This window comes from Lepidochelys kempii, chromosome 7, assembly GCF_965140265.1.
Source record: "Lepidochelys kempii isolate rLepKem1 chromosome 7, rLepKem1.hap2, whole genome shotgun sequence".
Classification (NCBI taxonomy): domain Eukaryota; kingdom Metazoa; phylum Chordata; order Testudines; family Cheloniidae; genus Lepidochelys; species Lepidochelys kempii.
Genome location: NC_133262.1, coordinates 62,727,044 through 62,742,912, shown reverse-complemented (window position 1 = coordinate 62,742,912; position 15,869 = coordinate 62,727,044). Strand labels below are relative to the sequence as shown.

The 15,869-nt window shown below is 39.2% G+C and overlaps 1 protein-coding gene across 10 annotated transcripts in view; it reads right to left on the bottom strand.

Annotated features, from left to right (window-relative positions):
* Positions 1-2,385: 2,385 nt before the first annotated feature.
* The window catches only part of KAT6B (lysine acetyltransferase 6B), a 188,332-nt gene continuing 174,848 nt past the window's right edge, over positions 2,386-15,869 (bottom strand). For 6 of the 10 annotated variants that reach the window (XM_073353167.1, XM_073353164.1, XM_073353168.1 and 3 more), the window contains 4 exons: positions 11,698-11,857; positions 10,812-11,078; positions 9,096-9,393; positions 2,386-6,314 (listed from right to left, as the gene is read on the bottom strand). In XM_073353167.1, the coding sequence (XP_073209268.1) occupies positions 3,835-6,314; positions 9,096-9,393; positions 10,812-11,078; positions 11,698-11,857 (3,205 nt within the window). In that variant the 3' untranslated portion in view covers positions 2,386-3,834. The remainder of the gene's footprint in view (positions 6,315-9,095; positions 9,394-10,811; positions 11,079-11,697; positions 11,858-15,869) is intronic. The other 4 variants (XM_073353170.1, XM_073353171.1, XM_073353172.1 and 1 more) reach the window with 3 other exon arrangements.

Genomic DNA, 15,869 nt, shown 5'->3' with positions numbered 1-15,869 from the left:
CCCTGCGCCCCACCTCCTCCTCCTCTGAGCGCGTCGCGTCCCTGCTCCTCTGCCTACCTCCCAGTGCTTCCTGCCTTGCTGTCACCAAACAGCTGTTTGGCAGTGTGCTTGGAAGGTGGGGGAGGAGTGGGAATGTGGCACACTCAGGGGAGGAAGTGGGAAAGAGGTGGGGCCAGGGTGGGGATTTGGGGAAGGAGTTGGAATAGGGGCAGGGAGGGGGTGGAGTTGGGGCAGGGACTTTGGGGAAGGGGTTGGAATGGGGGCAGGGCGGGGCAGGGCTGGGGGCAGGGGAGAGTCGAGCACCCACTGTTGGGAGAAGTCAGCACCTATGAATCAGGGATCACACCGTATATTTCTGACCAATATAAAACTTTTCTAGCACAAGCTGAGAGTGTAGATCTGACCTAACTGCCAGCCATGCAAACTCACCAGAGGTTCAGAGTCGGGGTTCTTTCCATCTTTCACACCACCAGCCATAATAAAAGGTTCTGCTGTCCTAATTAGGCCCTCTTCACACTCTAGCAACCCCATGTTCTTTTGATTATTCCTGCAATAGCATCTGTGCAAAACTCATGGTCCCCACAGGGAATGCTGATTACAAGTCAGCAAATAATTCTGTTGATCCACTTCATTGAAGAGAATCCAGCTGATACTCTCTTCGCTATGTCGGTTCTTCACGGATAACAGGAGTAAAAAGAAGTGAAAACTTCTTTGTTACTAAAGTGAGCAGAGGTGAGTGACACTGAATATACACATGGAGCAGATCTATCTAGGAAGACAGGAGAGTTTTATAAAGCAGAGTTGTCAGTGTATAAATGCCACAAAAGAAGAACTCAAAAGATGTCAAAAGCACTTGTCCTTCTGAAAGTAATTTGTTTCTGAAATTAAGTATTTATTATGTGCACACAGTACACAATTTTTCATGAAACTTTCAATCATATATTACAATGCTGAGCTCTCGCAATATTCTAGACTCAGCATGCTCAGGGCCAGAGCGCCACACACCAAAACAACAGCTGGACCTGGCGTGAACAGTGCTGCAAAACTGGTGTCGCACAGCAGTGGGTAAGGCCCAGTTGTCTTTATTTTTGATTTCATATAAATATACAAATACAAGTCACATAATATGCTGCTTCTATTTCACTGTGCAATCATTTAACACACACAGCTGCAGAGCTCCAGTTTAGAAATTTACACGCACACACAAACCTGCATGTGTTAATCTCCCATCACACATTGAAATAAGCACAGTTTTCTCTTCATTTCTCTTTGTCTTTGTTGTATTTCCCTAAAAATAAAGAGGCTACGGCAAAAACATTACAGCAGATGCTGCTCCTCTAAAGACATAGGCAAGTGTTTAGTTTTATGCACTATACATAGTCCCACTGGTTTCAACAGGACTATTCAGAGTGTATAAAGTTAAGCATGTGTGTAAGTCTTTGCAGTCATGTCCTTAATGCAGCATTATGGTTGACAGTTGAAACTCCCAAGAGACAGGGGTTCAAAGTTATGATTCTCACAATCACCATAGCCCCTGTTCATGCACACACCTACATATGTGAAGTAACTTCACACGAGTAGCCCCATCAAATTCAAACGGGATGACTCAGACATATAAAGATACTCACATGTGTAAGAGCCTGCAGGACCAGGGCCTTAATCTGAACACACTGGACATAAGTATTAAGGGGTGTTGTTTTTGTTAAGTAACACACACATTTCTGACTTTTGAGCAGTTAGATGCCCAACTATGAAGCTTCTTTTATAGATGTTTTTCAATGATGAATTAAGATGGCTGATGATTTTATTACGTCTACCATGTTTTAAAACTCAAATTATGCAAAAAATCAATATCAGCTTTAAGCGCAGAAACATTTTTAGAAATTCTCATAAAGATACATCTTTTCTGTGGTTTTGTTTCACATGCACCTGACCTCGATTTGAAAGACACATTTCATTATGGCTGCATTTATGAGACATTTTCAATTTTTATATATCTACAATTGCCAGGGCAAAGTTGTTTAAATATGCAATACTGTGAGGCAAGTTCAGTTCTGGATGTTCAAAACATCTTGGAAACTGGATAACTCTCCATTGTAACTGAAGATAGTAGTCAAAAGGACCAAAGGGAATGCAGGTTTAATATTGAGAGACGGCTCAGCACAAACGCTGTGTACACAACAGTAAAACAGCCTTTTAACAAAGTAACAACTTTCTTTTTTTTTTTTTTTTAAAGAAAAGTAGTCCACATTCATTAAATATTTGGTAATGTCTTATATATGTAATTATTCAATATTTTGTTTTATTCAAGTTATTTTTTAATTATCCTAGATATTTTTATTTTCACAAAGTATACCCGGTTGTGAAGTGTAATCTACATTTAACCTTTAAAGGCCTAATCCAAAACCCATTGACTTTAAGAGGCTTTGGAGCAGGCCCCCTAGTCAAAGAGATCTGTAATGAACACGGTAAGGCAAAGTGATAATTTTCCATGCAACATCAGACTATGACAAACACAAGAGGCTAAAAATGGCTCATCATAATTTATTTTATGTTAAAATGTACAGCTTGGGGTTGTTGGTTTTTTTTTGTTTTTTTTTTAAGTGACTGACTAAAAAGATAACAGATAAATACAAGAGTGTCACTGGGTCCTATTTTACACATGTATCAAGCCTCTTCTGCTCGGCCCTTACAGTCACTCTGTACAGGTACAAAGGCTACAAAAAAGGGAAGCAATATAAACAGACACATAACTTTTGCCTTTTTACATGCGATCTGTAAGCTTAGTTTGAACTATTCACACGCTACTGCTCTATTTTTTTCCCTTAAAAAATAACTTCAATATTTTATAAAGATAGAAAAATCTACAGATGGAATGAAAATGTAAAGTTAGAGGCATTTCCATAAAATAGCAACTTTACACCAAATTCACTATTTTTTAAAATCCTGCCAAGTATTTGGACATATGTGAAAATGTTTCAAAACATGACAAATAAACACTGAGATATGCTTCATTCTGTCAACAAAAGTCTGTAATTATAAAACAGAAAGCTGCCTTTTTATTCCCCCCCCCCCCGGAAAAAAAACCCAACAGAAATCAGTCACCAAAAATGGAAAAGAGTCTCAACTTTACACCAAACATTTAGCAATAAAACCCTTTGAACTAACAAAAATGTGAATAGCTTTTACAGTTTTTTTTATTTTTACAAGTTTTATAATTAACAAAAATATAGTTTTGTTTTTTTACCCTCAAACTAGGGTAACCTAATCAAGGCAAAAAACTTAAGAAATGGCTTACTGTTAAGCACAACACTTGTACAGTACTACAAAATGCACTGTCACTAACAAAGACATTAGCGGCATGCGGAAGTGTCACCTTAAGAAACAAAATGTACAATAAATGAAATGCTAAAAGGCATTTACATGTGGGGGAAAGTGGAGAGAAAGCTCAGGGTCCAGTACTAAGTTTTGGAGTCTATGTATCCACATTTTTAATGGGAGCAGGCACATAAAATGGCTCTGAACCATTGGCTGCTGTGTAATTGCAGTTCGTAGAAAGAATTCTTCCTTTCCAGAGAACTTCAGTTAAAATTAAAAAACCAAAACAACTTCCCAGCCCCCCCCAAAACAAAATCAACAAAAAAAAAAAGAGAGGTTTAAGAAAGAAAGAAAGAAAAAAAGAACTTGTATAAGGCTTTCTGCTGCATACAGCTTTTAACATGGTGCCAACAAATGTTTTTGCATTCACACCAATTGCTGGTTTTGAAATCGTACTCTCCTATTTGTGCAGATCAATCCAATACGCCAGTTTGGTAATCTGACTCTCCAAAGAGCCTACCTTCTCATGTAGGATCCATTAAGAGACTGTTTAGACATGCCAGTATTCATGTAGCCATGATGCCCTGGAGGAGTGTACATCATGTTACTGTGTGGTGTTGTCTGCATTGGTTGCTGTGCATATGGCTGAGTTCCCATCATTCCCATCTGCATCTGCATAGGGTACTGGGCTGTTTGATTCATATATCCGTGGTTACTATGATATCCGCTGTTCATCATGGGCTGGGACATACTATATCCGTTCATAGCATTAAGGGTGTTCATATTCATGTTCACTGAATTGACATTATAAGCGGGGGCTGGCATCAAATTTACACTCATATTCATACCACGTTGCATTGTTAAGGTCCGTGCGGGTCCTTGCATGGCCACAGTCTGTGAAGCACGCCCATAGATTTGTGACTGATGGGCTGCTGCCGCTGGGGGCAGAGGGGCTGATTTGGTTCTCACAGACACGTGGCCTTTGCTGGCCATCTGAGTTTGCAGTCTTTGGGTATGGGATATTCCAATATTTGATGCTGCCATGTTACGCTGCAAAAGGGGAGGAGGCAAATTCATGGGAGGTGGAGTAAGATTAGGGGGCGGGGTCATAGTAGCCTGTGCTTGGGGTCCTCCAGGAACAGTGTGTGGAGATTGAGAAAGCTGAACAAGCCCTGTGTTACTTAAGGGTGTGGACAAAGAGGCACTGTTTGCATAGGAAGTTACAGCAGCTGAATGGCTGTAAGGCAATGAATGATCCATAAGTGTGTTAGTTAACTGTTGCAGTTTGGCAAGGCTAAAAGTGGCAGATGGCTGTGGGTAATGCCCTGCTCCAAATTCACTCTGACCCATTCTTTCATATAGGCCAATGTTGGCATTGCCAGTCTCTGGGATTTCAGTTAACTGCATAGGTGGTGTAAAATTAGCAGCCATGCTACATTGAGATAACTGTTGGTTGCTGCTCGGTGGCCTTTCAACAACACAGCCTTGAGGAGATTTTACATTACAGGTAGGAGGAGAATTGATGTTGGTTTGTTGCATCATACTGCAGCTTCCATTAATATTAGACATTTGCTGTGTCACTGCACAGCTACTCTGTGTTAAGTTACTAGATGTAAGGTTGCTATACGAGCAACTGTTTTGGGAAGAGTTGTTTCCACAGATGCTACTTCCCATTGTAGAATCGTAACTGCTTGGGTTTTCATAGTTTTCCGTTGTGCTCTCGATGCTTCCTAGATCACTAAACCCACTATCCACAACTTGCTGTGAATGATCAGACACTGATGGGACATCCATCATTGGGCTGGTCTCCATGTTCTGTAAAGATGGCACAGAGATGGCACTTTGATCTGGGCTGATTTGAGTATAACTGTTCTCTAATGGAGGAACGTTTGGACTATTAACGGAACGAACTGACTGGCTAGGATGAGAATGGACAGATGAGACTGGGCTACTGTGGTCAGATTGTTGGCAATCATCCAGTGTGGTCATTTGTGGACTTTGGTCAGTATGAGTATAATTCTGCAGGCTTCTACATGCCTCTTGCGTCTCTGAACAGTCCTGAAATGCATCTTCCTGTTCACTTGTTTCCTGGGTTAGAGACTGGACTGCTTGTACTGTCTCTGAATCAATCTCCATAGTTTCAGTACTTTCTTCCTTGAAATCAGAATTTAATTCTTCACTCTCCTTTTGGTCCTGATTATTATCTGTATGATCGTAATCAGATTCAGGCACAGGCCCTGAATCTGCAGTAAGCTCTTTATGGTCACCTTCACACTCAGCTGCAAGGTCAACACCACAGTCCATTAAGTCTTCCTGATTTGAATTACCAGTTTGTACATTTAGGTCTAAAAAAGACTCCTGGTTCTCTAGCACTTCTTTGAAGGCTTCTCCTGGTAACTCCTCTTTCTCCACTTCTGTTGAACCCATATGGCTATCATCTTCATCATCTGCATCATGATCCTCATTGTGAGACGGTTCTTCCTCTTCTTCCTCCTCCTCTTCATGATCATCCAAATGCTCAGGCTCATCTTTTTGCGCATACATTTCCTTCTGTGGGTCTTTATCTTGATTTTTTGCACTGACAACATCTTCCTCTACATTTCTTTCTTCTTCCTCTACTTTCATTAGATCATTTTCTATGATTTCGAAGTGTTCACTGGGTGGGTTTAGAAGCTCAGGTTCCAGCTCTTTTACCTCATCTTGAGGCTGCAAATTCTTAACAGGCTCTTTAATCTCCTCTTCTGCAATAGCAGGAACTTGGCAGGGCTTGTCTTCAGATACTTGCTTCTGTTCCTCTACTATTACCTGGTAGTCAGGTTCCATAGGAGTCTCAGGTGGGGTGTATAAATTAAGTTTAAAACCAGGCTTTCTTTCTTTGTTCTGCCTCCACTTAGATGGACCACGCTTCACTCCTTTGGGCCAGCCCTGTTTACACCTCAAAGGTTCAGGATTGTCTTTCGTGCTTTCTTCCAAAACAGCTACATCCTCTGTGTTGTCTTTGGGAAGCAGAGAACAGAGAAAAGAGAAAAAAGGTCTTAGTTTGCATAAACAAATCCATTTCTATCAACAGACAGAACTGATTAATCCAAAATTAACTTATACATTCTTAAAAAAACTTTAGCTAATTAAACAAAAGTTATACTGCCAATAAATAGATACTCTTAATCTAACCACACATGACAGTAAGTAGGCACACTGCTTCCCACTCAGTAAAACTACACAAGAGTTTTAAACATTAGAGCATACTAGCTGAATAAATGTAGACAGACACCTTATTTGTAGCACTATAACAGTCAGCCTCATAACTATATATGTATTTAAAAATGCTACCTGATACTTCCTGAAAGAATTTTAAGCAAAAAACAATTTTAAACTGCAGAAAATGTACCCTACAAACCTTTGATTTAATATAAACTATCGCCTCACCTTGTGGTATTTATAAAATGTGGTGGACAAATAGAATACAAAGCTAATTTGCAGAATAAAACAGAATGCTACAAAGTTTACAATTGTTAATCTCTCCCACTAGTGAGATAAACTAACCCCAGAGTGATTTTTACACACAAGAGCTCACATACATGCACCCCTCTATACAGTAATATGCACCTTTATAAAAGATGGATATCAACTCTCATTATCTAGATATGGAATGCATGACTACATCCTTTTTGTTATTGCAGAAATGATACAGCCACTGGATACACAAAGGAGCTCTAACTCTAGGAAGTGTTCGATGCACAGAAATGCTGAGTTCGATGCACAGAAATTATTGCTCCAGTGCTGAAAAAGGAAAATAACTTTTCCTCCTCACAAGAAGTGTCTTGCAATACAAACCAAAATGTGGGGGGAGATTCCATGCAAAAACATATTCTGAAACAGAACTAAATAAAATTGAAAGCAGAGACAAAATTAAAAAAATCAACCAATTCAATTAATCACAAAAACAATTAGAATGAAACCTATTTCCGTGTTGAATATTGCTGCCTTCAAAGACACAGCTTCAGAAAAAGCGTTACACTCTTAAATACTACCTCCCACTGAAAGGGTTACTCCAAAAGCATGGCAACAGTTGGGTTATGTGAACTAGACTCTTAGGTCTCATCTATACACAAATACCAGTATAGTTACAGCAGTACAACCCCACTACTGGGGATGCAATTTTATAAATATAAGTGTGCTTACACCAGCACAGTTTATTTCTGTACAGGAAGTGGGATAAACTATACCATTATAAGGCATCTTTACACAGGTAAAACAGCATCCACACTAGGGGTTGTACTAGTGCAGGGGTTCCCAAACTGGAGGTCGGGACCCCTAAGGGGGTTGTGAGGTTATTACATGGGGGTTGCGAGGTTATTACATGGGGGTTGTGAGTTGTCAGCCTCCACCCCAAACCCTGCTTTTCCTCCAGCATTTATAATGGTGTTAAATATAAAAAAAGTGTTTTTAATTTATAAGGTGAGGGATGGGGGTGTCACACTCAGAGGCTTGCTGTGTGAAAGGGGTCAACAGTACAAAGGTTTGAGAACTACTGTATTAGTGTAACTATATTGGTAGACTATCACACCCCTAACCAACAGAGTTATATGGTACAAAAGCTGTGTGCAAACCAGGCATCAGCAGATGATCTCTTAGTTGGGCAACACAAAAATTTAACTTCCTGACATGTCCTGAGAACTATTAGTTCTCCAGTACCAAAGAGGTACCTGCAGCTTTTGAGAGAAAAGAGTTTGTATGTCGGAATCCATAATTCACTCCAAAATTGGAATTAAACTGATGTTTTCATCTGAGAGTTAAGAGGGAGAGAGATGAAGATTTTCCCAAAATTGCTCATTGGTGAATACACATTACATCCTTTAGCTTTCCAGCTGGGCAATATCCTTGAAATCTAACTTGATGAGCAGCTGTTAAAATGTACATTAAATAAATTGTTGTACACTTTTTAGGGAAGACCTGGGATCCTAGAACCAAACACCTCCCTACAAATCAACAGAAGAACCCAGGATTTTGGCAGCTGTGCCAGTGCTTAAACAGCCCCAGGCTATTTTGAAAGATGGAAAGGGAAGTCTCTGGGTGCTCATGGTGGAAGAATGTGAGGTCTCAGAGTTTATTAATATAGCCTTGCAGAACTGCCAAACTAAAGTGAAGAGGACATATTGTTCCTGGGGAACTAGGCAGATTTCAGTAGTTCTCATAACTAAATTGGTGTCAATACTGAGTGCAAAAAAAAAAAAAAAAGTCATTGGTATCAACTATCTCTTGCTTTTTGTAGATAATGGTTTCACAAAACAAACTAAAGAGAAAGAGATCCCCTGGTTTTCTCTGGAAAAGTATGATGAGGCCTGTTGTAGATATACAAGATTTTATTTTTGTTCTTTCCCAAATGGTAAAAACATGAATACCCCAAACTGAAACAAAACCTGCTAATTTTCTCCTGAACAGGAGTAATGAACTGAGGTTAATGTACTGAACAAGCTATAACAGGACAGAGAGAGAGAGCCGAAAAATTAAACACTAAAAATACTGAAAAAAAAGCAACATGCCTCAAGCTATTACACAAAGCAAGCAGATAAAGTGGGACTAATAGCGTAAAGCATATCTCAGAGGGATGGCGCATTAGTAAAAATGCATGTTATTTTGATTGTGAAATGTAAAAATTTCAACAGCTCCGAAAAGCTGGTCACAAACCAGCTAGTTAACTACAAAAGCAAGTGTTGCCTTTGAATCCCAAGTAACAAGTTAACTTGAACATAGTTTAAAAATAATGTTCAACTTACTTCTACACTGAACATCATTTTTATAACAACGATTGTCTTTCTCCCCTTTGTCCTCCTCTTCCTCCTGGTTCTGCCTACCAGGTTGATACTGGAATACTTTTCTGATCACAGGCTTTAAGTCATCATCTTCCCCATCTATCTCACAAGTAGGTTCCAGCTGTGGCATGGGCCGCTCTTCATCTGAGTGATCAAAGGGCTCGTTCAACACCTCTGTGGTTTCAGAAATTGTCTCTGTTGTAACACTACTATTAATCCTTCTGCGTTTACGACCCCTTTTCTTTTTCAAGATGAAAGGTCTCTAAAAAAAGAAATTCCAAAAAATATAACAATGAATTGTTAGAGTCCAGGAGGAGTTACCTGACTTGGTACATAGAGAACAAATTAATTTTTGTGAAATGCGTTTATGATGGTCTAATCTATTTATCAATTTAGAAGTTACCTTATGTTACACTTTTAAATCTAGATTAGATTTTTTTACTGCTATATACTAAACCCATACAGTTAAGCAATGAGCGTGTGCCATCTGAGACAGAATGCACACTGTGGTCTTTGTTTTATGAAGGTGAAAATTAATATCTATAGTTTATGGTTGGCTTCCAGCCTCTACTCTGGTTAAACAAATAAAAATTCACAATAGTAGTATATAAAATATTTATGCTTACAAACACCTGGTTATATACTTAGTGGCTCATATTTCCACCAAAACCATTTTCAAGACTCAAATGTACATCTTATGCTTTTAGATTTCAGGTTCCTTAAAATTATGATGCTGCTTATAAACAAACAAGCAGAAAAATGATAAACAGCACAGTGCCAAGACAAACAGTCCAAGTCTCAAACTTGGTGTAAATAACAGCAATATACTAAAGAATGTTACAGTTTAGCAGCTGTAGAAAAGAAGGGTTTGAACAGGTTCAGCTAAAATTTCATTAAGTTATATTTCCACTGTTACCTATTCATTTCTCAAAGATTCACATTTACTTTAAAATTCTCTAATCCAAAAATATACACAGTGGGACACTCATCTGTAACTTCTCACCAAAGCAATGTAAATACATGCATTAAGCCAAGTAGCTTAACATTTATGGGTTCTTAAATTATTAAGTTAATAAACATTCAACATGATTACATAATTTTCAGGAAAAAAATTTAAATACTCAAGTTTAAGCAGAATTTGGAGGGTTTAGTTCTTGGAATAAGAAGGCGCTGTATAAGAAAATAGAAATGTTGTAATATTTCGAGAAACAAATTTGTCTTAAAAAATGCATTTGCTTTATTAACATATCTTGCAAAAGACCTTTTTATCCTGCTAATCTTGTAACAGGAGAAAACACATAATTGATTTGACTTCATCCCAAAAGGGCAAAAAAACCCAAGTGAGGGTATGGAAGAACCAATTAAAATGTTTAATCAGTACCAACCCTAAACAGCAGAGGGCAGTCATTAGTTTAAAAATAAATTCTAATTCTAATGTTTAGTGCCATTTTTTCATAACAATATGAATAAGTCAAAAGGAAAGCCAAACTGCCTAGAAAACAGCTATGAATTAGGAAGGGCTTAGTGTGCAAACACAATTTAGATAAAAAAAAAAAGAAGTCTAATCAAAGCTCGTAAACAGAAAAAAACCCTGCACTTTTTTTATATCTTTTTGACAAACATGGTTTGATTGTAATGGACACTGAACAAGTTTAACTGAAAGTGCTAAAAGTAACATACCTTTCTTTTTATGGCCAGTGATTGTGGTTTGGTCAGCCGGGGAGGTGAACTTTGATGATTCCCATCCCCCTCATCATCCTCACTGCTTTCTTTAGATTGCTCTGTGGATTGCCCTCGCTCTCCAACCACTGCCACACTCTCTGGAGATCGCAAGTATTTATTTTTAGATTGTACTTTTGCAGGTGATTGCCTACTATTAGTTCTTGTGGAGAATATATCTTGCTCTTCCTTTTCCCAGCAGCTAGCCTGTTCCATCAGACGCTCAGCCTGAAGGGTTGGGGTTAAAATAATGGGTCACTGAAACAGTATTAGCCATATCAAGTTCAGCTAAAGAGTTACAGTAAGTCGACCCTGATTAGCACTGCTGCCTAACCAAGCAACAACATTTCAGCTGAATCATCTAGTAGCGCCTTTACAACAGTTAGGATAACAAACCAAAGAAGATTGCATTTCATGGGATATTTAGCACTATTAATGATGCAGCGAATTGATTTAAGTCTTTTAGCACTACATTACATGCCCGCTGACATGGATCACTTTGAGCAAGTTCATAAACACAAAGAATCGATTGACACTGCGGCCTTTGAGCTCTGCACCAAATCTGATCTGATTCCATGCTCCTAGACTACTTCAGGATCATTTAAGTACAACTTCATAGCAAGTGAGACAGAGTTTAAGTTTTCATATTCATTTTCCAAAACTTACTGTACAATCTCCAAAAACCCTGAGTTATAAGTGATTAGTGCTAAAGTGTTTCACACAAGCAGTTTTCCCCATAACTAAGATCTGACAATGTTAAACAATGCTATATATTTACTACTGAATGGTAAAAACTGGAGAAGAAATCCTAAGGAAAGGAATTCAGACTGACAATGTCTGCTGTTACCTCTTTTTCAGCTTCCCTCTCTTCTTCAGAAACCGCAGCATTAGAAACAAGCAGTGGAGTCCATCTCAAACTTTCAGGGTCTACTTCATTGATGCGTGGATTAGCTTTCAGTTTCTCCATGTGGCTTGAGATCAGTTTTTCCCTTCTAATTATTACAAATCTAGAATTCAAAAAGGATTTTTGATGTTAGAAAAATATCAAGATAAAGCAAAACAATCTCACATAACTACTTTGGAAAATAGAGGTCTGGGTAAAAATAAAGAGGGAGATGGAGACCACTATATACACATTAATATATCTTACATGCATGCAGGAGAAATATCGCTCATGCTGGTGTTTTTCATCAGAACAAAAATGTGCGTAATCATTTACAAGATAAAAGACAGATATTAACAGGATTAAATAGGGAAAAGGAGAGAAAACAGAATGCTCCTGCAGCAGTAGATGTTCACAGACATGTGGAAGATGTCTGAGCATGGACCCCAGGGCCACCTTACCCATCCCTGGAATAACTTTCTCCAGTTGTGATACGGAACATATTAGGACAAAGCAGAATATATATGGGACCATGGTGCTTAAAACTGGGAAAGTTAGTGACTAGAGTATCAGTCCTGTACACAGGATATGATTGGGCGGGAAAGCAAATTACAAATACAGGTATTCTAATAAAAGAAACAAAGAAGAAATAAATACATAAGAATGGCCATGCTAGGTAAGACCAATGGTCCATCTAGCCCAGTACCCTGGCTTCCGACAGTGGCCAATGCCCGATGCTTCAGAGTGAATGAACAGAGCACAGCAATTCTGAGTGATCTATCCCCTATCATCCAGTCCCAGATTCTGGCACTTGGCAGTTTAGGAACACCACGAGTATGGGGTTGCATCCTTGACCATCCTGGCTAACAGCTATTGATGGATCTATCCTCCATAATCTTATCTAATTCTTTTCTGAACTCAGTTTTGCTTTTGGCCTTCACCACAACCTACGGCAATGAATTCCATAGGTTGAATGTGCCTTGTGTGAAAGAAGTACTTCCTGATGTTTGTTTTAAACCTGCTACCTCTTAATTTCACTGGGTGACCCCTAGTTCTTGTGTTATGTGAAGGAGTAAGTAATACTTCTCTGTTCACTTTCCCCATACCATCCATGATTTTATAGAACTCTGTCATATTCCCCATATCCTCTCTTTTCTAAGATGAGCAACTTAAAGAGCAATCCTTTGGTTTTCCTTGGGATCCACTTCTATCATGATACCTGTAAGAAAGTTAATGAACTGAAGGGCAGATGGGTGTAGTTGGCATCTTGTATTTTTTCATCTCTCTCTAGTTCAGGGATCGGCAACCTTTGGCATGTGGGGCCCACCAAGGACCGGACCAGTTCGTTTACCTGCAGCATCCGCAGGTTTGGCCGATCACAGCTCCCACTGGCCGCAGTTCGCCGTCCCAGGCCAATGGGGGCTGCGGGAAGTGGCATGGATTGAGGGATGTGCTGGCCGCCCTTCCCACAGCCCCCATTGGCCTGAGACGGCAAACCAGGGCCAGTGGGAGCCGCGATCGGCTGAACCTACGGATGCTGCAGGTAAACAAACTGGTCTGGACTGCCAGGGGCTTTCTCTGGCGGGCCGTGTGCCAAAGGTTGCTGATCCCTGATCTAGTTATATATAGTTATTTGCGGAAGAGGGAAAATTGCATAGGTAGATGTATATAAAAACCACATGTATCTGACTTAATCCCTTTCTCCCACCCTTTGTGGGTTGCTCTTTAAAATTTGGATGCTGTTTGGGGCAAGGACTGTGGGCCAAATTCTCTGCTGATATAAACTTGCACAGGTGCAGTGAAGGCAACAGAACTGCATCAAACATATACCAGCAGGGAATTTGGCTTCATGCTTTCACATTTCTTTGTGCCAAGTGCAATGGGGCTCCAATTGTGACTGTCGCCCATCGATGCTGCTTTCATTGTGCGGGGGATTCCGGAAGGACGGCACAGTCCTGTGCAGACAACAAAACTATGGTTTCAACATCAGAAGTGTGGAACCTAACACAGAAAACACAACACTCTGATCCTGCAAACACATACACATGTGAGTAACTTAATGCACCTGAGTACATAACTATTCACATGCCTGAAGTGTTTGTATGATTGGGCACTGGTGAGATTATTTCTATTTATCGAGAAGCATCTATTTATAAACTAGAGGCATATACCATTATTTTTAGCACCACATCAAAAACCAAACGTGGAAAAATATACACTTAATGATCCTCCAAACTCATCACCATTAACATGGAGACTCTCCCTCCTTAACCTACTCATTCCACCCAATCAAGGAATTTTATCTCATGGTTTGTTCTCATGTAAGTAATATTTTAATTTGCTGCATGACTGTTGGAGACTGTGTGGCCTAAAATACAAAACAATGCACAGAAGACAAAATATAAACCATCAGAATATTTGTGGACTGTCATGGTACCCTCCCCGAGCACAAGCAAACTCTTAACTTCCTTTAACAAATCTTCTCTCCAAAGCACTTACATGCTGTGTCAGATGTTGCAAAGTAGAACATTATAATCCTAAATTATGCCCTACCAAGACTGGCAAAATCAAGGGCAGAGATCGAGAATATCCAAAATGAAGGACGTTACCATATTGGCTCTCCTCCTACGAAGGAGAATGTGTGCTTAATTCCTATGTAGTGCTGCCAACTTTCGTGATTTTATTGCAAGTGTTCGCAAAAAGAAAAGGAGTACTTGTGGCACCTTAGAGACTAACCAATTTATCTGAGCATAAGTGCATCCGATGAAGTAAGCTGTAGCTCACGAAAGCTTATGCTCAAATAAATTGGTTAGTCTCTAAGGTGCCACAAGTACTCCTTTTCTTTTTGTGAATACAGACTAACACGGCTTCTACTCTGAAACCTATTGCAAGTGTTGTGACTTTAGTGTAATTTTTAAAGCTCCAGCTCCTGGAATCATGAGAATCAAATGTCTAGCCATCATAGTTGCAGAGAATAGCTTGTAAAGTGAATGCACTCTAACAGCTCAGAAACCAGAAGGCAAAGAAAAAGAACCTCAAAATTATTATTATTTAAAAAAAAAAAAAACCCTTATTTTTAAGCCAATCTCATATTTTGGTGATGGACTCATGGTTTTTTGTTTTTTTTAATGCTTGAGGTTGGTAATACAGGAAAATGTACATGTGTTATTGAGTCCACAGTTACTGCCTTCTTCCTTGCTTTGTATGATACATTTTCTCAGCAATCACTGTCCCTTCACCAACTAATTTTGCAGACTTTTCGTTTCTGAAGCTGAAATTTTCCAAAGTGTTTAAGGGCTTACTTATGCTACAAGGACTATACCAGCATGGCTCTAGTGTCATAGCTATGCTGGCATAACCCCATAGTGTAGATACAGCCTACATCAATAGAAAGGTTTTTTTCTATCTGTGTAGGAATACCACTTCTCCAGGTGACTGTAGCTAAGTTGACAGAAGCATTCTTTCATTGTCCTAGCTGCATCAACACTGGGGGTCAGGTCAGCATAGTTATGTCACTCAAGGGTGTGGATTTTTCACATCCCTGAGTGATACAGCTAAGTTGACCTAACACGGAGACTAGGCTCATGAGATATAGAAGCACAGGTCCCACTGAAAATAAATAAGACCTGTGTCTTAAATCAGTTAGGCCTTTTGATAATTCCACCCTAAATGCTAAATCTAAATTTTTCAATCCAATATACTAATAAGAAGAGACATGTAAAAAAGGACCCTGTCAACTTAAAAAAAATCTACTAATGTTACAAGCACTACTAAAGATTTCTATAAATGAAAGCAAATAAAGAAAAATATTCTATTGTTTTGCTTTCTCTGTGCATCTGCCTGAACTTGTGTATAGTCAGTTAGGTTCCCTTCTTCGTGTGTCTTTCACACCGTAATAAGAGGAGAAAACCTTTTTTTTTCTTTGTGAGTAGGGAGGGAGGGAGGAACTAGGAAAACATGATTGTAAAACAATGAAAATTAGTGAGGGAACTCTGGTGTGGGTATGCTATCTGAAACTACCTTCAGTTTCAAAACAGGCGTTGGCTTGATTTTCAAGTTGGCAGTTCCTTCTCAGGCAGTGACGATCACCACTAAGCCTTCATAAAAGTCTATGCAAAGTACACTAGTTTTTTCCT